Here is a 25,004-nt window from a genome sequence, read left to right as displayed (position 1 = left end):
GTATCTTTCTGGATATTCATTTTTTCGACACTAATGTTCAACAAACTATGTATGTATGTATGTATGTATGTATGTATGTATGTATGTATATATGTATGTATGTATGTATGTATGTATGTATGTATGTATGTATGTATGTATGTATGTATGTATGCATCGATTTACATTGTAATCATCATCATCATAATCATCTTAGCAATTTTGCCCTAAATTATATAATTTTATAATCATATAGTCACTTTTGTCCTCAATGTATTAATGAAGAAAACAAATGAATAGCAGTTGAAATAAATATAAAACCGTAGCTGATTGTGATTGGACTATTTTATTGGATATATTTGTATACAGTAAAGTCGCCACAACATTGCAGAGTTTAAGTCTATGTGAAACTTTACATTGCAGTACAGCTAATACAGCAAAACCTGTCTAAACTGAACCCTTACCCCAGGCCCATTCCAAATGCACTATGTTAAAAGGACCTCTATAAACCAGACATCTCTCCATACCAAACAGTTTTCTAAGTCCCTGAACGGTTCAGATTAGACAGGCTTTACTGTAGCACCACCTGTTTATTCACATTGTGTAACTTGCCTATTCACAGTCGCGAGTTATCGGTCTGTCCGAAATTATGTCATTTCGGTTGAAAATTTTGACTCAAAGGACTGTTTACCAGTCAACATATCGAAGATGAGCTGGTTACGACCTGTTGCAAGCAACGTTTCAAAGTACATGGACACCATCCCGTTCAGGTCACCAAAAGGCCAAGGCCTAGAGAATGCATAGTACTTAATTTCAAGCAAATGGCTCGCCGAGTAATTCGACCTTTAATAAATGACTGTTTTAAAGTACTACGCTGTTTTAGAAAGGTAACATCTCGACATAAATAATATCATACATAGGATTGAACATTCAGTATTATGACATGGAGAATTGACAAATCTAATCGAATTTGAACGGTCACTCTCCCTTTACCAGCGATGCAAAAGTACTGCCATCCTGGTTTAGTAATTTCTTCGGTGAACCATATTCAATTACTTTTCCTCCACTTAAAACCAATACTCTATCTGAGTCCAATATACTGGATATGCGATGCTGGTAAAAATAATATAGGAAAGCAAACATCAGAAAAGAACAATGCAATCATGATCAAATCAAAAAACCTTACCAGAGTACACATATTTTTGATTGTATGTCTACATGACTGGTTGCTGACTTTGTAAGTTCGAATCCGATCGAAAATCTACTAAATTTGTCACTTTGGAAGATTTTTATGCTGGTAACAGTGAGATAACTATTCGCTTGCTGCGTTATATGAAGCCCATTGGTAATGCCTCAGCTTTATCTCAATATGTTATGTTTCGAGCGTAATAATATGGAGACATTAGTCCAATTAAACGTTTGACCGCTGGTAACTAAAATAACCCCTGAATGTAATGAAATGATGCAATACTTACTGCAATTGTAATGACAGTTCTATCGGCAAATGCAACGGAAATTACATCCTGCAATGCAGTATCCTGTAAATTAAAATGAATTGGTAATAGTACTATGTGTGGTGATGAATTTTAATTTGATTTTAGCTGTATGGTGATTAAATGTTTTCTTTAAATATGCACTGAGGCAGACTTTAAAAATGCTTGTCCTACATCCAAACATTTTTTATCACGGACTTGTTCACAAGTATGTGTCTCATTACTGATTGCATAAATAACATGTCTATAAATTGTGACATGTACGTCCTACTCTGACTAACAGATTCGTATATGGCAGGTGGCACGTGTTGGGCAGGATGCGCTCACCCTTTCGAAACACCTGATATCACTTCTAGGTTGTTTTACCCGAGATCCGTGCAGTCTTTCTTTCACGACTTTGACAGTGTCATGTGCTCAGGTACTTAATAATGAGTTGTACTTTGTTTGTCCTATACTATGAATGTTTAATACCACATTTGACTTATGATCTTTGGATAACCGATCGGTATTATTACTATTTATTAAATACAATTTACCCATTATTTTCACAAGTATTTATTATTTAATTATAAAATACGCATGCAGATCTAAATGTCTTGTCTTTTAATAAACCAATTAATGAGAAATTTTCTATTTAAGCTAGACGCATACGAACAAGTTAAGAGAACAGCTTAGAGTGAGAGAAATAATAGAACAGTTGGACTGGTACGTACAGTTTCCATGTCAACGGATGCTGTTGCTTCATCCATGATAATAATCTTGGCATACCTGAGAAAAGCTCTCGCCAGGCAGAAGAGCTGACGCTGACCAACGCTAAAATTATCACCATCTTCAGATACATAAGAGTCTTGGCGAGACAAGATTGGAAGACAAGGTTTTCAAAAATCACCACTATTTCAGCATTCCAACTACTTCTGGATTACAACTACTCGAACATGTATCGATGGGTTTTGTATACCTGGTGTAATAGTAGAACTGTTCCATTGGGAAAACGCACAGTAACATCTGGTCACTCGTTTGGTTATTTTTATGCCATTTAAATGGACGTTATGTCGAAGCGATTCTGTCAATAGCACCCATTCTCACTATTAAAACGCTACATGTTTCCGTGGTTAAGCTCAACAAGGCGAGGAGGTTAGGTCAAAGGAATCGATACAGCCATCAAACAATCATCTTTAAGTGATAGGCAACTGTATGCAATCGTAGTTCAATCAACAGAGTATGATAATTGACACCTGTGATCAGCAAAGGTCAAGTATAATCATACTCACCCAATTGATTGTCAAGCTCAGCAACGACTTCTTTCAACCTTGATATTTCTAGAGCTTCCCACAACTGGTCATCACTTTTATGGGACAGAGGGTCAAGATTAAACCTGCAATAAACAAGCCATACACCGAAATGGGAGCAAGTTGTACATGCAAGTCGACTTGAAACATAATTTATTATCTTAAAATGATAAAATAATGGTCAGTATAAGTTTATGTGAATATGATAATATTGATTGGCTACATTGAAGTATTCGATATATTGTGTTTCAAACGTACGTATTCTACACAATTATATAATATCATACACGCACTTATGTCTCTTTTTCTGTGCCATATATACATGTATAATCATACGTAAATACGTAGTCTATGAATATGTGATTTAACGATGTTCAAGTAATGGTTACCCACCTAATAGTTCCCGCAAAGAGTACAGGATCTTGCGGAATTATGACCAGTCTGCTACGCAGAGTCAGCAGTGGCACGTGACTGATGTCTATGCCGTCAATTGTTATACGTCCTGAGGTGAGAATCGTAAATAGATATTTTACTGTATTCGATGAAAATACAATAATCAATGGTAATTCTCCTGTTTAACGGAAAAGGCACTTACATAAAACCCTGTCGCACCACAGCTTTTCAAAAAGATTTTTGACATACCTTCAAAGGTTTCGATAAGTCTGAAGACAGCCAGTGTGAGCGACGACTTTCCACTTCCGGTTCGACCACAAATCCCAATCTACAATGCATTAATCGATAAAATGAACAGTATATTTACCGCAAGAAAGTTTATTACATCTCACCTGTCATTCAGTTATTGGCTCTGACTCACTAACGTGATACAGAAAAAAGTGTGATACATAATATAGCTAAATAGTCATGTCGAATGTCTCCCTCGGCTTCGGCCGCATTAATGAAACTGCCATAACCACCATGACTTGGGCAGGTAACAAGTTCTGACCTTGCCCTCGCTACCATGAGTTGTTATCTAACTACCGTAGGCATATAGCCATCGATGATAATTATATGTGTGACAGTTGGACAGTGATTGATTTCAAGCAAAATCAACAAAAGGCGCCCACTGTCTTTCCTTTTGAGTATCTTTTACTTTTGATGATCACTTTTCGATGATACTTGCTTTTCAAAGGCGTTATCAGGCAGTTTTTGAAGTAAAGAATAGCAAGAGTTTTGCATTAACATGCGCATCACCATTAGTATCAATCTGATTAAAATCCGATGTAGTGTTGGGTCCGTCTTTGACACTATCGTATTACGTCTTTTTTTCTGCTGTCAGTTTCCCGAGAATCGCAGAAAAAAGACCGTAAGATAATAACGTAAAAGACCGACCCATCATTACATCGGATTTTAATCATATCGCATCATTATTTATTTACCTTTTCACCTGATTTGAAATCCAGGTTTACATCTTCTAATACTGCGTCTAAGTCAGTTGCATATCGGACAGATACATTTTCGAATTTAATATTTCCTTTGTCTGGCCATGCAGCGGGTGGAGCGTATGTCCCTGTAAAGAGTGAAGGGTGGCAGTCTCAAAACGTCTGAGATAATCTTCACTTTTGGAGCATTTTCCCATGATTCGAATGTTGCATTTTTGGCTTCCAACTGAGCATGACTGAGAATGTGATGTACATTAATTACCTCGATATTCCTCTGTGTGAATTCTTGAATAGTGCAAAACTCTTTCTACTGAATTCATAAACATTTCACATTCAGCAAACATGCGTACCATCCTGTTTAGCTGGTTACAAATCTGCGGAAGATGACGACATGACACCACTATAAGTTCACAACCTATATAATGTAGACATTAACAATAGCGTGATACATACTAAAAGGACACGAACGTTACCCCGCACTCCCTTGCAATGTTATCAACACATATCATTTCTGGGTGCGTCATTTCATTATAAGCTGTAAGTTGCTTAACGTCTATCAAGACGACGATGGTAGTTCTTTGTTACCGACTGTTCTTCCATTAAGTGGCACTCCCACTTGGTAACATTTTTAAAGCACATTTTTTTAATGCCAACGGTCGATATTTGACGTGGCGACTGCGCGCGGATCACGAGATATCGATAAAAACATGTCCTCAAAAAAGTAAAAGTTTGAATTCCGGTGGCCCACCTAAATTCAGCTTCCGAACATCGAACGTTCGGCACTGGGGCCATTGTCAACTAAGCTATGGAGTACGAGTCTACGCTTACGCTGCTGTATGCCACAGTACCACTAGCGTCGGTGATCGGTCATGCCCCCTGGGGGAAGGCCGAGTCTTACTGACTCTGAGATAAAAACGGAAAACAAAGTTTGCTGATTCAACCAGAATTCGCATAGGTGACTAGCACAGTTACGTGCGGTTGATACATAGCGGCCGCCGAGTGGTATGCATAGACGCATACCACACGCGCGGCGTACTGTGTGGCAGACGACAAAATGTAGTCATCGGAGGCGGCTAATATTTGACACGTAAAAACTTATGTTTATGTGGTATTGGTTAAACATATAGTACAACTGATTTAGAATAATGAAAACGACAAAACTAAGGAGAAGTTTTACAAAACTTTACCTGAGGTAAAGGCATAATGCTGTATATAAAGTCTCTGCTGTGGGAAGTAAATTAATTGCGTCGTTCGAACTTATTGTAGACATCCCTAGAATATCGTCAATCAGCACAACAACAAACTTTCGGGGGATTTCGGGTCAAAATCAGAAACGATCGTAAAACTTCGGGATGTGAAAAATACGCTCGGGAAATGACATGTTTTTATCGATATCTCGCGATCCGCGCGCAGTCGCCTCGTCAAATATAGACCGTTGGCATTAAAAAAATGTGTTTTAAAAATGTTACTAAGTGGGAGTGCCTCATTAATGTCTGAAAGAATGTAACAAATTCATTTTGAATCGATTGAATGCATAGCCCTGCTAAATTATATCTTGTCTCTTTTTTCAGTCTTACAACAATCTTATCTTGACTGAGTACTGAACTTTTTGTATTAATTTTTAAATGTTGAATCAGGTATGGCCTTCTTAACGTGAATTTGTCGACCAACAGCTCATTAGAGTAGAAATAATAAAAAAATCCATAACGACCTTCCTGCACGGATAATTCTATTTCCTGGATAAACGTACTATTATAGATTTGCCCATAGACATCGGAAAACAATCAAAATATCAATGAATGTATTGCTACATTAGTAGACACACCAGCAAGTACTGGGAAGAGAACGGGTTGCAAGATGTTGATTAATCACAATAAGATTGCGAGATTAATATGAACTACTTGAGTCGATTGTGCGCTGTCGCCGTGCTGCAGTTTAATCGAGAACCTGCTTGGCGATCAGTCTACTCACTGTATACGTTTTTGTACACGTCACAAGTGTCACCAACGAAAAATAATGCAATTATGCATTCTTACCGAAAGTGCATAGGTTAGAGCTAATCCTACCAAACTCGGTTTTAAATCACCCAACATACATGTCATCAATGATCCTAACCCTACAAGCAGTATCACCATGGCAGAAATAATCTCCTAATAAAAAAAATAAATTAACGTTTAAAGCTAGTTATGAGAGCACTGGGTAAAATATACAAGTTGTTAACTAAAACTAAAGCGTAAACATAGGCAGTCAGATATTAACCCGAAACCTTAGGTCTGAAATGGTGAAACGTTCAAGTTGATCGACCCCACAGCCAGCCCGTGGCATTTACTCTTCAGTAATCCAATAACGCCTTGCCAAATCCTGTCTTGATTACTTTCCAATGCGAAACTCTATGTGATTTTACCCTATAAAACAACTAATATATCTTTAGACAATTAAACTCGTCACGAATTTAAATTAACCAATACAAATCCTTGTTTGTCAATAGCTGTAACTTTTGAAGCATATTATGGATGTTATCATTAAAAACGAAAATATCTAAATATCGTCCTGACATTTGTTGAAATGCTCTGCATTATTGTTGTCAATACATTACACTGTAAAGCAATTGTTGCAAATAAATTCGAGTCCGAATTAGACTTCGGTTAACGTCGCCAACAAATAGATATGGCATTATATACAAGTAGGCTGTGTAGACAAGTTGAATACGAAGCATATCGACATTATCTTAAGCACGGTCCCTCGAGGAGGGACTGTGTCTTGAGAGGAGAACAAGCGACTGTACATCACAAATACAACAGAAATACTGGCGTATACACTGATGGCTACTGCTGATGGACCTTCAAGTGACGTAAGGTTGCAGGACTTCACGATGAAAGCCTTAAAGTTTTACCGATACTATACCCAAACTACAACGCCGTATTAAATATTGAGGACACAAGCATTTTCTCTAACGATTAATTTCAACAATATGTTAATGTTTTGAAATAATACTGAATAGTCTCCGTAAAGTGGGTAAGTTAGCTTCCCACTATGCAAGATGGTGTTCACGAGTTGTTTTGAAATCTCTTTCAACGATATTTATGTTAGACCACTAAGGCACTCAAAGAGCAAATGAACAGATTCTTTAATCAGACCTTTTAAACGACTCTTACTCATTAAACGACTTTTACTCATAAAGAAATTTTATCATATTTTTTGTAGGAAAAAAACCGGAAAAGCTGAAGCTTTTGTGTTTTTTCACATATTTTTCTGATTTATTCCTATTTTTTTTCATCTTCTGATCTGCAAGTGGCTGCTTTATTTTACCAGTGATAAATAAATAAATAATAAATAATAAATAAATAAATAAATAAATAAATAAATAAATAAATAAATAAATAAATAAATAAATAAATAAATAAATAAATATAATTGTCTATTTTTTCTGAAACATTGTTCCCGGGGAAATACAATTTGAAATTAATTGATGTATAGATCATTTCCATCGAGATTTAATCTTCTTCCTGGAAACCAACATCTAAGAAAAGCAAGTGTAGAACGTGGACAAGTACAACCGTCTCAAAAGACATACCAGGCGAACCGTCAGCCATCGAAAGCTGTTGAGGATGTATAGCTGTACTACGTTGTTGGTGTCTATTGCCTGCAGTAATCGTCTCCGGAAACGTTTCTCGTCCCTGTCAATGGTATCAATAAGAGACATTAAATGAATAGGATGGATATTTCCAGGCATCGTTCATCGTCGATGGTTGAAAGCCCGTAAAGCCGATTGTGATATTTTGATGGTAGGTAAGCGATTAATACTAGTATTTAAAGTTGATATGTACAGGAAACAGCACGAGTTTGAGTGTTTTTACCATGGAAACAACACTTTTGGTCAGAAACTTGCAAACATCATAAGGCAGTGGGCCGAGTGATATTTACAAGCTTCTGACCAAAAGTATAAGATTTCCATTGTAAACCACAACGAGTGATATTTCTGACTTGTTGTCGCCATAGAGCAAGACTTGCACACTACAACGCACAACTCCAGCCCAGGAGAGCGTGAACTCTCTTCCATGAAGTAACAGGCGTCCAACACAACGTACTAAAACTACAATTCTTTAGGCCTATCTGCATTGTTGTAAACAGCTTTATCTTGTTCATTACATTTAACTGTCATCCATTTTATGTTTTAACATGCTGGTACATTAATGAACCCGATAACAGCATGGATAAATACTCTGCGTTTTAAAATCGACATTTAAAGGTATACAGTCACCTGTAATCTAATATTTTCATATATGGTCAAAGGAGCGTTCCTTGGTATTCAAAATGCCCATGTTAGGGCGCTGTTTTTAAAAAGCAGCCACCCGCCCAAAATCTGTGATTGGTTACATTTTCGATTTCCATGGTAATGTGGCAAAATTGGAACAGGGGAGAGTGTACCTTTAAGCGATAAAGCACACCCAGCGACGGTATACTACGAGATTTTCACCAGTTCACGACATATATGCACGAGCGATAGCGAGTAGGAGTGCATATATATGAAGTGAACTGGTCAAAATCGAGAGGTATATCGTCGCTTGGTGTGATTTATTGCTACTATATCATAACAGTATATTGAAATTCTGTCGTGGAACGTCAAAAACGGATTTTTGCTCAAGCTGAGAACTCGCGCGTATTCCAACCGTGGTATATCGCGAATATACCACGGTTCTTTTCGCGTCTCGACCAATCGGATCGCTGCATTTGTGCCATCAATATACTGGTATGATATAATTAAGCAATAAAGCACACCCAGCGACGGTATACCACGATATTTTAATCAGTTCACGACATATATGCACGAGCGATAGCGAGTGCATATATGAAGTGAACTGGTCAAAATCGAGTGGTATACGGTCGCTTGGTGTGATTTATTGCTATTATATCATAACAGTATATTGAAACTGGCGTGGAACGTCAAAAACGGATTTTTGCTGTTGCCGAGAGCGTGTCCGTGAGCTAGCCGTGGTATATCACTAATATACCACGGTAATTTTTGCGTCTCGACCAATCGGATCGCTGTATTTGAGCCATCAATATACCGGTGTGATATAATACAAATGATACCACGCAACGTTTCAGTAAATGGCGTACCTGTATGCCCTAATAATCGGAAGTCCTCCAAGTGTCTCCGAGAAATGAGCTAACAGCGATGACTTTGTAATATTGTCCACTCTCTGGAGTTCTCTGTTATCACAATTCAAGGGTGAAATTCAATAACAAGGGCAAAAATTAACGATATTAAAATATCACAAAAAGTAAATTATTGTTGGTAACTTTAGGATATTCTTCAAATTTGTAGAGGAGTTAAAAATCCGTATTTTTCCTCACCGTCTGATATAGATCAAACGAGCCCTGGCCAACTACTTATTCGTGTTTCTTTACTAGTAATGAGAGTTCCAACGAGCCGGCTAAATTTTACATCACATGCAATAAACCCCGGTAAGTAAGTTGTCTTTATACTGACCTTGACGTCGCAACGAAATATCGTTGCACAAAATAATATGCCACAGGTAAAGGCGTCACGGCCAACAAAAATACTGGTGTCACTATGGCATTTACAATAATAGCTGATATGCTAAGTGATGCCGGGTACAAGAAACTAATCCATGTAGTCCATAATTTCTGAAATAAAAACATCCACGTATTACTTTGGAATTTAGGAATTGGCACATAAATCATGCCTTCTGAATATAACATATATCAGAGTCAGGTTCACGTTGTTTGTATACCACAACAGAATATATACATTGTTTAGAACTATTGTTAACAGACTTACCAAATCTATTATTTGGGTGTCGTTTGAAAATCGATTGAGAATTCGACCGATCGGTGTTGTTTCGAAAAATCGCAGAGGAGCATGTATAATATTACGAAGGAGGTCCACGTGCAAACGTCTGGCTGCATATATCGTACTTAGAATTTGACAGGCGATAACCATTCCCGTGAGAGCGATGAACGCCAAAGTCCAGACGGTATAACCTCTCCGGTAGTAGTCCACCTCATCGTCAAGTTCAGCCTGAGAAAAACTCAGACATATCTTATTTTAGTGAGTAGTGCTCGATGTTGTTGATCGGAAAACAAGACTCACAGGCACTTCACTGACTCATGAAACGCAAACGCAATACTTTAAATACTAAAACATTTGGATACACAGAAATCTCAATCGTGTTATTTCAACTCCGGTACATGACGTGTGAGAGAGGTTAGTTTGGCACTACGTTACGATTTAGATGTATTTGAAAATGTAATATTCTACATCAGTGTATTCATTTTAATAATCCTGTAACACGAGCTCTCTCTCTCTCTCTCTCTCTCTCTCTCTCTCTCACGTAAAATGTATGTGATCTTCTGATATAATGAGCTCATTAACCATGCACTTTTCATCTTCACCTTGGTCCTATTTGCCGCTTCAATCCCCGCTTCAGACCAAGCCGACAGCAAGAAGTGAGACAGCATGAGTGTCGCTGCCTGAGCTGCCAATAGTAGGAAAATCAGTACAACACGATAGTATTTGATCGCTTTTGCATATGCCAGGTAGACTCTCCATGATACTGAACCTCGTTCTCGTTCTTCCTTTTCTATCAAAGCTCCACTGGAACCTGTAAAAAGACGCCATAAGGAACTGCGAATGTTTTGGATTATGAATAATCTGTGAACACTGGCTCTTCAAGAAAATGAAGTCATTTGTTCATGCCTCAATATATGATAGTAATGATTACTTTGTTGCACTAGTATCAGAATTTCACATAGAGAATGACCCGTGTCGGAGTTGTAATAACGTGCCTGTGGCGTCACAAAACTTACATGTACAAGCGTTTGCATTGGCTCGTCTATGGTATTAGATAAGATAATATTTACCTTTAGTTTTCTGGATCTCGGTTTTGGATATCTGTTGATGGAGATTCGCTCTCTCTTTCTCAGTGTCGTGAATATGTTCACCGTCTGAAGCGCTCTCCCTGTCAGATTCTGACAGTACATGTATTGTACCTTCCCAAGCAGTGAATAGAACTGGATTGTGTTTTCTTATCTTATTCAAGTCGCCCTCTTTCGTGAGTCGACCCTTTTCCATTAAGATCACCTGACGAAAAAAAAATGTTTGAAAAAACGTTGCGCATGAATGGAGGTTTTCCAAACGTACGCTTAGATGATTTGTGCAGCACTGATGTTTTTAGTCTACGAAAGTACGAAATCATTCTTTTACGTACAATATTTTGCCATGGTCATATGGAGGAATTTAAAGGTCTAGAAATTGACTAAGGTGGTTTCAGCTATAATTTCTATAACTGTTTAATGTGTTAGCTTTTGAGCGCGTATAAGTCTCATTGTAAATTGTTGTTTATCTACAATAATTCCCCTACAAAATGTTGACCCATATTATAGTTACGCTTAAGCATCGACATGCAAATTACCTTGTTTGCATGATGCAGATACTGAAGATGATGTGTGACCAGAATCACAGTTCTGCCTTCTCTAACGAGTAAATCAATGATTCCGTGTTCCATTAGATGTGCGCCAACGTGAACGTCCAGAGCCGATAGGGGGTCATCCTGAAATCGGAAAACTGAAGTACATCAAAGTATGCGGCGAGATACGGAAAAAACCGACGGAAGCGAAAAATGGTTTCTCCATGAGGCTCGTGAATACCCTTGTTGCAATTGTGAAATTCAAGACATTCCATGTTAGGTAGTCTAGTCATTCGTATGCCTCTCAATAATTGCAACAATCGTCAAGTTAACGTATGTAATGCACCCCAGCGCTAAATCGTCAACAGTTGATGTTTCCTGCCATATCGAAAACTAAGCGCAGCGGAGCCTTATGTGATCAACCGGAAATGTTTACAGAGGCGTAGGTAAAAGACAGATCGCAGATGACAATCGGGCACTTGTGAGCCTTAACCATGAACTTTTACAGTGTCAAAGTACTCAGTAAACATAAAAGTGTTTCCACTGTATGCAAAATATGAGCAAAACTATAACAACAAGTCCAAAAAGTAAAGTGCAGGGATGGGACGTTGAGTGCACATAATAGCCGCTAACTCTCACCTCAACAACTTTTCAATATTTCACTTAAAATCGGCATGGCGCATCGATATCATCAGAGACATGAGAAATATGAAAATCATAATTAAAGTTATTGATAAGTTGACGTACCAACAACACAATATCTGCATTGCTGTAGATAGCTCTGGCAACGCTTACTCGTTGTTTTTGTCCTCCACTGAGGTTAATACCTTTCTCCCCTATCTCAGTCATATCACCAGCAGGTAGAATGTCAATATCTGGTTGTAATGCGCATGCTTCTATCACTTTCTGGTATCTGTAAGAAAACGACAAAGAGTGCGTGAATTGGTCGGGCACGTAAAATACACATACAAGCATTGACCATATTTCTACAAATATATTGACTTTGTATCGATGTTTTTGGAGTAAAGCCTTGTTCGCCCGAAGTTGCTTCACACCCTCGGGACACTTCATGGTGTACACTTAGATTAAAACGAGGTAATCGTAGAACTATCCTTTCTTTTGTTCATAATAGATAACCACATTTTCGGTAATATCTCTAGCGCCCCCATTTTACTCTAACAGGATTACACTCAGCTTCTTCATGATGGCAATGAGAGCGAGCTGTGAGCAACGTGTAAAGTCTAAAGTCTTAAGTGTGACATAATACAAAATTTTTAGCTAATAGTCAATAGATTGCCTGCAAATCATATTGAGATGTCCATTGTCATCAGTCATTCTTCCTCTTTAAGGAAACTACTTTGTGGAAACAAGACAGAGGGACAAAATCAATAAAGTTGACAATCATCGTTATACCTGTTTTGGTCCAACTCTTTCCCAAACAGAATGTTGTCTCTCAGTGTCGCGTTTTGAAGCCAAGCCCTCTGAGGTACGTAAGATACGTGGTTTTTCTTGCTAGAATACAAAAATATAATCTTAATGAACGATTTAGCGTAATTTGTTGATATCATATATATATATATATATATATATATATATATATATATATATATATATATATATATATATATATATATATATATATATATAAGTATACAGATGTCCTCGTGGGAAATTACAGTGCTTGATGCTTAGCAGAGCGTTATAAATAAATAAACAAACTAATTACTTCAAGTACAAAGTAATGGGACGAATCATGCATGAAACTTAAGTAATATATTTCATTACTTTGTACTTGAATTAATTTGTTTATATATATATATACACACACACACACACACACACACACACACACACACACACACACACACGAAGAGAGGAAATTGTCGACGTCACTGTTTGGTGATCACAACTGCAACCTTTCGCTATTTCGCTTTACAGCTAAGACTGGAAATTCACATACAGTACAATTACGTTGTGACAAATTGGAAATGTGATGTGGGTAAATGACAGCTATGAGACAAAATACAAAGACATGGCGTGAATAGGTGTGTTTACTTGATAAATGGACACTAGACTGCATGGGTAAACTTGCTAGGTAGAATATTATTGCCAGGATGTGAGGGCAATGCTGCACAAGTAACTGGTTGAAATTAGGGTGTTCGAGTCCGTACCTGAAACACCACTCACACCTAATAGAACTCACAATATAGAGAGTACATATGTCCTAACCTCCAATTCGTCATCTGTGTTGCCTATTTAGACATTGTGGATTGAAAAAAAAATCAACGTGCATGTTGATACCTATACCTGTTAATTTCAACTGAACCGCTGACCGTCGTCATCTCTCCCAAAATTGAAGACAGCAGGGATGACTTGCCACTGCCGATTAGGCCAATCACCATTACAAGACTCCCTATGAATGAATGAATAAATGAATGAATGAATGAATGAATGAATGAATGAATGAATGAATGAATGAATGAATGAATGAATGAATGAATGAATGAATGAATGAATGAATGAATGAATGAATGAATGAATGAATGAATGAATGTGTGTGTATATGAATGAATGAATTTATGAGTGGAATGAATGAAAGAACAGATGAACGAAAATAAATGAATAAATAGGCGATTCTTGGTAATTGTTTTTTGTCGTTTTCATGCTCGGTTTCTGGAGTCTCTTTCTCAGTCATTTTACAGGCCACCCTTGTGTCTTGACATTTACTTCATACGTTGTCAGTTAAATCCACAATTTTATAGCTTTCGTGCTAATGTCTATCACATGTCTAAAACACTGTCAGACACCCCCAAAGATAATTTATTGTCTGTTCTCTTACCTACGGGAACCTGGACATTGATATCGGTGAGCGCCAACGACGAGCCATCGTGATCCCAGGAGAAGGTACCTCCGATCATCTGTTATCACATAAACAGAATTAAATAAAATTGCCATTGCAGGACAATAAACAGCACAACTTAGTCTGTTGAATGTTTCTGTCACGCACGAAATGCGAGACCGATGGACTTTGCACTGTAAACACCTAAGTCATAAGCTTACCATTTGTCACAGGCAATGCTCTCCAGGGCATGGCGATTAGCATGGAATACCTGTTACTTGTCACATTCAGGGAAAGCTACCTCCCACCGCACCTACAGCAATATCGACAAATGGTTATGATTTGTGGGAAGAGGATCCTAATAGAAGCACCATTACCTGCAAAGCGACATGTTCCGGTAAGCTCTCTCGAGATGTGTCAACAAATGGAGTCTCGTCTTCGTGACTAAACGTACCATAGTTCATGCGGCCTTCACTCTCCAATGAATATTCCTCTCTAGACTTTAAAGTCGATGGAGATGTTATGAGATCATTGCCATGGTCTTCATCAAACCGGTCTTGAGACTGCAGTGACCAGCCAGAAAACATTAAAAAGTGTAGCTTTTATAAATTTCTCCCTACACGAAAAGAAAGTACAACCTACATTGCCCCACTCCAGTTGAAATCACTTTTCTGTCTCATTCTTCCGTGTCCCTATCAGAATGTTGACATCTCTGTTCGAAGCATCTCCTGCGATATGTAAACGTCTTCCCCAAGTATTCTATTTTTCTCTTAGTTTGCAACAATTGACGATGACAACGCAGATAACAGCAAGCATCCATTTCACACGCAGTGAAACTCTGCAGTTGACACTGGAGAACTCATCCATTTCAGAAACAAACGGACATGTCTTCTAAAATGGCATTGTTTAGTCCTAACACTGAAGGTAGTTGTGAGCCTCGAAAATGAAAGCCTTGTAAAACACTTTTGCTCAAACTTTTCTAAATGAAACTTTCGACCATTCTCTTGCGAAATAAAGAATAAAACTAAGCGGTCACCATTCAAAGTTTGGTACTAGCGAAACAAATTACCCAAAATTTAATTTAAGGTAGTGACTCAGTTTCGTTGACACATATTTTCAATCAAAAGTTTCACATAGAAAACAGGGTCTCACACCCAACATGTGGTACATTTTCTAATAGGTCTATATTTGAAGAAGGTAAAAATTTTGTTTAGTTGTCAAAACATGCATTGGTATGTTTGTTTACGTCAAAAACATGTGATTTTGAATTTTTTCAAGTGAGAATTGGCAGCACCCCTAAGTGATCTGGTAACGGCACTAGACAGCTGGATATACAGGGGGAAAAACCGTGTTTTGGATTTTTGAAATTCGCTTTTGTTTCTGCACAGTGAGCCTTCAAAGTGTGAACTGTCGGATTTTCGCATAAATTATCGGCTTTTGTCACGTTTGTCAAGTTATCGTCACTTCAAGGGGTGTTAACCCCTACATAACCCTACCGGCCAATAGACGAAAGCAAACTTTGCATGACATGATGTACGAGGTGAAGCGGAGTACATGATGAAGTGCAAAGTTTGCTATTATTATAGAGTTTTGGCAATGCCAGTGAATTTGAAGATGTAGAAAACATCTTGGCTATACTGAATGTGGTAAATCGGATACATTATCAGTTATTCAAAGCCGCATCATGTAGTGAAATAAATACGCCACATGCAAATGAAGTATGTATAAATAGGAGACGTGTCAATCAGTCTTACTGTCTCCCTCATTGCAACACGAACCAAGCGTACACACCATGGCTTCACCTCCTCAACCAACGGCTGCTAGCAGAGCATTCGTTGCAGCGCATACCAGAAGCCCATCGGATACATAACCACAACGAGAGCAGACCAGACCACAGCCTTGGCTGCAAAATTTTAGCTCTCAGAAGGGATTTTCTACATATAGACACACCTTCTACAGCAAGAAAGAGACAACCGTTTTAGTGTAGAGGGGGATGAAAGAAGCATTTCGGTCTTTTCCCGATCAAAATTGACGAAAAATTAAGAAAGTTACGGCTTTTTGAAGTTTTTTACATGGGGACATATTTGACACCTTGATTACATAAGAATGTATTGTTCCAAAATGACCCCAAAACCCCCTTAGTTAGGGGCTGTTTTTAGCATAAAAATCGTCATATCTCTGTCAAAATTGGAGCAATTGAAATGAAACTTTGGGAAATAATTATGAATGTCATGTTCTTTATTTTCTGAATATTGATGACATGTTTAACTCTATGGTTGCCATGGAAACGATTTTATTAACCTTACAATTTCATTAAATTTCATTAAGACCAGAATATATAGCTTAATTAAACACTGTGTGATCTAGAGTAACACATGGATGTCAAAGCTAATATCATTAACTGCCAACACATGATAATAATTTTTATTTTGTGGTTACCATGGTAACCATTTAATGAAAAATGACGACTTTTTATACCACTGGCGTTTTCCTCATAGGAAAAGTTACAGAACATTCAAAATTTCACATTTTACTGACATCAGACTCATAAACTAAATGAAAATGATCAGTTTCCATGGAAACCTACTCTTGGTAATATGGTAACATGGAAGGTGCTGTTTTTTCTAAAACAACTTTCAGAATGCAATTTTCTATTATTTGTCTTGATAGTATTTCATGAATGCATCTAAATTCAATTAATTTCTTTCAAATTAAATGCGACCCCTTGGTTACCATGGTAATAGTTAACCTCTATATTATTACTTTTCCTCATAGAGGAAAGACCAAGTACAAAATAATGATTTCACTCACAACATATGTATTACTTGATTACAGGATTTTTACACTTTGACATATATCATGGACTTGATAATTGAGCTGATGCTGACCCTAGAAATTTAGGACTTTTTTCAAAAATTTGAAATAAAAATTTATGATGCAGATATCTCCTGCAAAGTAGAAAATCAACCACTACTTCAGATGTTTGTTACTTACAAAATTTATAATATTATTAAATCACCGTTCCTGAGGTCACACAAAAGGTCAAAATGCCAGATGTCATCATCATCCTCATATTTTACAGCATATACAGTTTTTAGAGGTTTGTCTATGTTTTGTTTAGCTATATCTACAACTTGTCCAGAGTACCACTCCACTCCTGAGTCTGTTTCATCTACACATTTGTGTTTAATTTTTTTTCCGATTAGTTTTTCAGGATTTTTTTCTAGATCTGGCAGTTGTTTTTTTTGCACTTTGATTATTCTCTTTTCACGAGCTTCCTTAATTTTTGAAGCAAGCCTGTGTTTCTCAGCTTCAACCTTAGTATTTCTTTCATCAGCTGATACAGTTACATGTTCATGTTCAATTTCAGTGCCAGCTTCACATGCTACATTTAGTCTGAGTATTTCTTTTAGGTTTGAAACCAGTTTTGGCAAACTGAACATTTCTCTCTTTTTATTTGTTGTCTTGCTTAAGACAAATAATGCCTTTGGTCCCTTAGACTTCAAAACCTCCTTGTGAAATAAAATTTGGTTTGTTACATGCTCTTTTTGTTCCTTTTCATTAAGTCCTTCTAACTCATTGTCAATGTCTTTGCATGTCTTCCACACTGTCCTTATCTTATCTGTTAAAGTCACTTTACGCGTATACTGTCTCTGTTCTGTCTTTTCTTTCTCCCTCTGTTTCTCATGAAGAGCTGCAATTTTTTTCTCCTTTAGTATCTCTTTCCTAGCATGATACTTTTCTCTTCCTTTTTGGACACTTTTCCTAGCATCGTTCAGTAGCTTTTCTTTTTCTTCTACTGTCTTTCTGTCAAGCCAATCTTTCGTTTTATTGTTTGACCACATAATTTGTGCCTCTAAGGCAACAACTCTGCTAGCTGGTTTCATTCTAAGAAGCATATCTAACATGGCAAAATCCCTTTCAGAGATGGTATTAGTGGTTGGCACTGAACTTGTACTCTGTTTCAGGACAGGGGATGGGCTGGCATACTTCCCCCCTGGTAACTGGTCATCACATTGCCTTTCCAAGATTAGAAGCATACAGCCACACAACATTTCAAGGCACTGTGTTGTCATTTGCTCAAGTTCAAGATCTACGTCTTGAAAGAGAGCATGATATATATTATCTTTGTGCACTTCAACATCTGGCCAAAGGAATGTTTGCTCTAACAGGGGGCTTGCATCAACACTCCACTTTTCGAGTTTTTGCTGCAAGACCTCAAGATACGGATTTAATTCAAGTACAGACTTTGTACGCTCAATAAGGCGCCAATATGGCCCTGTTATTAACTTATCTATGATACCCAATGCACGTGCCCCTGCTATGTGTGATTTGACTGACAAATCTTCAGACACTGCTTGCAGTAGTCTGTTTTGATTCGGCCATAATTTGAGAAATTTTGTCATGTGAGAAATATGATAATATAGAGCACCCCCATCATAAAATAAAATATTAAACCGGTTTCCACGAAAAGGAACTAATTGCATTATTTCATTTTCAGTTTGTAAAAAGGACTTGAAATATGAGGCAACACCAGCCTCCTCAGACCCATCCTCATGGAACGCTTTTACAGCGGTGCGAACTAGCCGCACTGTACCAGCTTCAGATGTTTCAAATGCATGTTGAGTCTGATAGTTTGATGTTACATTTTCAAATATTTTCAAAGTTTTGTTGCATTCTGAGGCAAAGTTAACAACAACGTGCATCTTACAGTAGAAATTACCCATTTCTGACATCTCTGCTTTTACATCAGGTGAGAGGGACTCATAGTTTTTTACAACATCTGGTAAAATTTCACTTAGCTTTTATTTTTGATAATGAAAATGCTCAAAATGGAGCCGCATATTAAACTTTAGGATCATTTTTCGCCTAAAACCTGAAAAAATAACATTTAACCTACCACTTTTGGCGAAAAAACAAGCGGTAACGGCGGTCACAGCCAGTGCCAGCGACGGTCATTGATCAATGAAAGTACCCGGATGTTAATTTTGACGAGTACCATCACAAACTTTGGGGGTGTTTCGGATGATGTAACCAAAAAAATAATGAAAATAAATTACAACAAAATGCAGTTAAAATATGGGGGAATATTATCAGAGGTAGTAAACAAACAGGCTCAATGTTGACAGTGTTATCGAAGCGAAGCATGTAACGGTAACGAAAACCTGAAAGTTAGGTGGTTATACTCGATGATTGCATGTTCAATGGTACGACTGGATGCAGGAGTTATGCTGGAATATCAAATCTACAATACCTTATCTCGGTTTGCTTCCTCTGTATTAGTCCAATGGCTCTCGAAGTCTGCGGCAGTATCAATATCATCAAAGCCTCTTTTTATCGGAGGCAGACCGTTGTCTCGTTCATCTATTTCTTCTGAGATGAAGAACTTTTCCAGCCTCTTAAAGCTCACAATTCCATTGACAAAGAATGTTAAAGCATGTGTGATGGTTGTCAGTGGTATCGTGAGTTGATTAAATAGGGCAAGCGCCACGAACGCCAAATCGGGCGTGAGAGGTACTGGGCTGATGAAGGAATATGCGATGAATGACTGATATGAGAGAGAGAGAGAGAGAGAGAGAGAGAGAGAGAGAGAGAGAGAGAGAGAGAGAATATTTTAAAGAAAGATATATTAGTATTTAATATAAATATTTCTGACGTAAAATTTGAGTAGTGTTCCTTAAAATGACAGTGTGTCTGCCGTTGTTAGAGGCGTGTCTTTCAAAAGTTCGTGTAACTTCTTTGAGGGCCTTTGCTCACAGAAGATTACGAGCACTTTCACACGTATTTTGGCCACTGTCAAAATACGAACCAGGATGTCTTGCGAGCACGTCTTATTGTTAATCTATAGTATTACTCGAGTTGCTACGGAAAGAAAACGCAATAAAGGCTTCCTGAAGAGGTAACAAGAGAATGTAAAAGTGGTGATGACATTTAAAACTAGTTTGAAAATATTCCTCTGTTTACATTCTGTTTACATTCTGCCTGGTGTGTTTCTCAGTCGTACGCATATTCAAGGGTACGTATATTTTATCGATTCTGGCGATAATGGAATTGTCTGACTTGGTCCTGTTGTCACTTGCTACTTGATACCAAAACTACATTCGCTTTATATCGTTGTCTTAAATGGCCCTGTCCAAGGATGGCATGAGGCTACTTGCTCCATGAGTGATAACCCTATATTCAGAAACTATTCTAGGGCTTTAGTATAACCGATGGTTCACGAATGTTCCCTATCGATGTGTATTTTGTGGTTGGACCAGTGACATATTGCAAATACGCCTCCAAGCATGATTTCAAAAAAAAATTATCAGTATCACTTTCAAACAAAGTACACGATACAAATATAATAAGAAGTTATTAAACTTACAAGGAAGGTTATCACAACATAAGAAGTGTCCGATGTAAACCCTGTAGAACAAATATAAGGTATTATTATAATGAAATAGCTTCATAATTATCATGCGATAACATGATATTATAACAAAAGTACATACCGTATCATTATACACATCATTCATTGTGGCCGAATTTCTTCCACTATATCTTAACTTCGTGGAGAACTCCAAGGGCTGGAGTTTGTTATGCAAAATCATACACATCATATGAGAGAATGGTTATTAAAATGTCCTTTAAATTGAAAAAAATACTAACAAATTACTTTTTATGTTTTTTCCACTACATTAAGCAAGCGATTATTATAATATGTGATTCCGTCATTCCGCATTAGGTTATTCGATGAAACTCAATACACATGAATTGCAAGTTGCGATGTTTCAAGACTATCAAAGCTCCCAAAACATTTTCCAGCAAACATTATCCAGCAAAAGAGCATAATTCACAGAATCAGTAAAAATCTCAGTTTACTCCAACAGAAACGACGGCTAATAACGGCAACATTGTTCAACCATATGTACTTCAGATACACTATGTCATGTATATTAACTTATTTAAGGTCGTATTTCTCAACATTTTCAATACTTTAAAATTAACATCATGTAGTTTGGGCGTATTCAATTATGATCCTGTTATCGGGGGAAATATTAAACAGTGTACAGAACATGAGTTATACATAGGCAGGTTTAAGGCGAGGGCTGAAAATTCTTCACTCACACGATAAAATCATATTTCTTCCAAATTTTATTGTTGACTTTATTTGCTTCTCTCTGACGACTTCGATGGTAGAACAGAACATTTCCTCCCATCCGTATAGTTTCAACAATTTTATTCCTTGCAGAAGTTCGTTGATTTTCTTCAGCCGACTGTCTGAAATTTCCTTTGTGTGTTGTAAGGATACAAAGTAGAATTATATTACCTGTCACTTAGCCCTAAAACTGTGTATCATTACTAATAATAGTATATCTCGCAATTAATCTTACACACAAGCTGACAGTCTTCGGAAAATGGTAAAGCTTTTATTTACTGTGTGTTATACATATAAAATTGATTGAATTTTACTCTTCGTAATGAAGTGAGATGTTTTATTCCATCTCATTGCCTACACAGCATTTCCTTTGCAAGTAATTTCAACCATCTGACTTTGGTTGTCCTTTTAAGAATTGTGTGCCTCGGGAATAGACGTATGAGTGATTTGGATTTGATGCTCTTAAACCACGAGACGTGTCAAGCATATTTGAGCGACAGGCCTCAATCGTGTGAACAATATTTTTGGGACTGATATTCTAATTAAAGCTACAGAGGTACACACTTTTTGGAAATATCACACTTCCAATGAAATTGTCATTTACGCGAATTAGCAATAACGAGGCAGGCTATCACCTCGACCGAATCTATCACAGGAATCTGTGCAATAAATCACTTCAATAAAATCTGCTCTTCCCCGGTGATTTTAGTGAAACACACACAAAGCTAATGAACGAGCAGCAATGTAGTCCAATAACAGGCAGGGCATGTACGGCTTCCAAAATGCGGATTTTGATAATTATAGTGAAACAAATATCTTGTAGATCATTTTGATAGTTCCAAAATTGATTACACACTATAATCGCCAATGTTACCCAAACGATGCAATGCACAACGTAAAAAATCTTACCAATAGTGTGTCTTGAATTTTAGCGAGATGACTCGTGATTTTAATTTGCAACGGTACAATGAAAATTAACAGTAGCGCTCCTATGATAGCCGAAATCCCCATTTTGATGTATAGTAACACAAGGATAACTGTGATCTGCGATTCAAAAGATAAAATGTGTTGTAGAAATGAGTCCTTACCATAGGATAATTGGACAGCTGAATTGCTTCCTCTCATGTAATTCGAGTATGTTATACCACACGGTCATGAATATTATTTTAACACAAAGATTAACACAAATGACAATTATTTATTTATTTATTGAAGGCAAAATGTTACAGATATATACAATATCCCTGTTTGTGGAAAATTTTCTGGATGTTAGAGTTGCCCTTTGCACACCACCAGTCCACTCTTGGAAGAATCCTGCAGTAGATATCATGTCTACATTGAACATTGGTCTCCCAGCTCTCGAAACAATGCTGAAAGTGCTGATTCATAAAAATCACCGGAAAGGTGAAACAGCGTGAAAGATAGAAAAGAAGCTTCACACTCCGACATGGCGTAATGATAATGAATATCCTTACAGAAACCTTTTACCAAATCTTGATTATTTTAAGTCTGTACAAAACTTCGAATTTCTCATAGTTTTCCAATTATCCCAAAAATGTTCTAGCATACAAAAAAAATAGGGGTGGTGTCAAGGTTTTCGACTGCCCTCACGAGAAGATTGTTTATGTTTGTATGCTCGCGATTGGGTATGTATAAACTGAAAGATTCAACAATTTACATGTTAAAAGATTTCACACTTGCCTGGTAGGGGATGGGCCAAATCCATGTGTGGCCTATGGTGAACCAGTGTATACTTAAGGCGTCTACCGACATGTGATTGGTTATTTGACCAATAGCCATATCTCCACTTGATAGAGTCCATGTCGACAACCGAAGTGATTTATCGTAGATAAAGGCCTGAAAGTAAAAGAAACATTGTCATATACCAAGTTGAATACTTGTTAGACCAACAAGCTCATGGCGAAAGCTACAGAGAACACGAATCGTGTTAGTTTAAGTGCACTTTCACATAATCTTCTGCAAACATTTGGTTTATTTCAAAATTCATCAAAAGGCTTCGAAATTACAGTCAGTCTGGCATTTAATTAAAATTCTGTACATAAAAAGTGCTTGGTCGGGAAGATTATCTACGCATGTCTTGAAGTTCCCCTTCGTTGTCTGTTCAATTTCTGATACATCGCTAAACTATTTACCTGCATTGCAGTTCGTGCGTATATTGTTGTCCAGTCCATGATGTTACCGCCATACTGCATTAAAAACGCTCTGACTACGATGGCGATAAATGTGACCAGTAACAGCACAAATCCGTTGCTGAAAAACTCCTGCACCGTGACATAGCACACCTGCAAAAAGAAAATCACAAATCAAGACTTTTTAATTGTTGCTTTCGTCGATGACTACCTCGATTTATTTGAATATTTTTAATGATATGCCTGAAAATATTATGCTTGTTCTGGGAAATGTGTAGAAGTTAACAATAGAAGACTTTCCTTCATCTGAACTTTTAGTGTCCAGCCATCGATTTTAGTATGGACTCGCAAGCAAAAACCTTCACCACCAAAACTCTCCAAACCAAGACGTTCCGTGATTAAAATTGATTGTTTTTTCTGCTTGTACGAATCTAAATAAATCATAACAAGAAAGAGAGAATGTCACTTACATTATCTTTAGTTTGTTCTTCGTTGTAGTACAGCTTGGTGGCATATGACACGATCCCACCTACAGCGAGAGGTGGTATAAACAGACAAGTATCTCCCATTGCTTTGATGAAAACGCCCGTGATGATTTGTGCACCATAGGTCTTCACGTACACTGTCAACAAAGACGGAGTTTTGTTTTCCTTGGCAGTCCTTTCCTGCAATAATTGATAATCAGGGAAGGTTAACGTACCAGCAATACAAAACATCCGTCAAATAAATTACACTGAGACACGAAGCGTAAAGCCGCCGAAGAATATTTTGAAGTGAGTGAACGTGTTCTTCCGAACCAAAAGTGTTGATGGATCGATATCTCACCTTCAACGTGTGCACACTGTTCTCTGACTGGGGAGACTTGCGAATTGTTGCAAAGTATATTGTCCCCACATCCTAACTGTCAAGTAATTTCACTTCGGATAGTCTCGCACGTCATCAAAATATCAATACATGTAGCTGTACCTCCCTCCTCTTCGGTGTAAAGATTCAACTCTACAGTGAAATCGGCAGTAAGTTACCAAGAAAGTATCCAACGTGATTGATGTCACCTAACTTGATGACCCTGCGGCCGGTCAAAGAACTACGGGGTGACTTCTGACAAAGGGGATCACGACGTGACCATTTCCATAACAAGACATGTGGCCTCGACCCCGAGAAGCTGACCTCGCTGATTAAAAACTAAAGTTACTTTAGTTCTAATCACATGCTGTTGACAGCAACCTTTGAAAGATAGATACGGTAGATCATCGAGATATAATATTTACCTTCTCAGCCTTGTAAACTTCCTCGAATCTTCT

General features: G+C 37.5%; 2 protein-coding genes across 2 annotated transcripts; both read right to left on the bottom strand.

Moving 5' to 3' along the window:
* On the bottom strand, positions 1 to 22,589 carry LOC139135749 (ATP-binding cassette sub-family C member 8-like). Its single transcript, XM_070703415.1, has 25 exons — positions 22,463 to 22,589; positions 21,523 to 21,685; positions 20,780 to 20,820; positions 19,667 to 19,960; positions 14,790 to 14,975; positions 14,413 to 14,491; positions 13,881 to 13,986; positions 12,987 to 13,085; positions 12,321 to 12,486; positions 11,580 to 11,717; positions 11,029 to 11,248; positions 10,561 to 10,769; positions 9,947 to 10,186; positions 9,635 to 9,792; positions 9,262 to 9,354; positions 7,715 to 7,817; positions 6,177 to 6,290; positions 4,403 to 4,514; positions 4,138 to 4,268; positions 3,404 to 3,482; positions 3,155 to 3,263; positions 2,744 to 2,847; positions 2,186 to 2,319; positions 1,455 to 1,517; positions 1 to 1,092 (listed from the first exon to the last, which is right to left on the bottom strand). Exons 1-25 carry the CDS (start codon positions 22,562 to 22,564, stop codon positions 958 to 960), a joined length of 3,378 nt encoding a protein of 1,125 aa, XP_070559516.1. The 5' UTR covers positions 22,565 to 22,589; the 3' UTR covers positions 1 to 957.
* A 638-nt stretch (positions 22,590 to 23,227) lies between these two features.
* Positions 23,228 to 24,765, bottom strand: LOC139134491 (ATP-binding cassette sub-family C member 9-like). Its single transcript, XM_070701350.1, has 4 exons — positions 24,529 to 24,765; positions 24,174 to 24,368; positions 23,707 to 23,856; positions 23,228 to 23,410 (listed from the first exon to the last, which is right to left on the bottom strand). The coding sequence occupies exons 2-4, from the start codon at positions 24,270 to 24,272 to the stop codon at positions 23,228 to 23,230; spliced, it is 432 nt and encodes a 143-aa protein (XP_070557451.1). The 5' UTR covers positions 24,273 to 24,368; positions 24,529 to 24,765.
* Between the last annotated feature and the right edge of the window lie 239 nt (positions 24,766 to 25,004).

This window comes from Ptychodera flava, chromosome 6, assembly GCF_041260155.1.
Source record: "Ptychodera flava strain L36383 chromosome 6, AS_Pfla_20210202, whole genome shotgun sequence".
NCBI classification, from domain to species: Eukaryota; Metazoa; Hemichordata; class Enteropneusta; family Ptychoderidae; genus Ptychodera; species Ptychodera flava.
The sequence above is the reverse complement of the archived record's forward strand: the minus strand, read 5'-3'. Positions and strand labels throughout refer to the sequence as shown.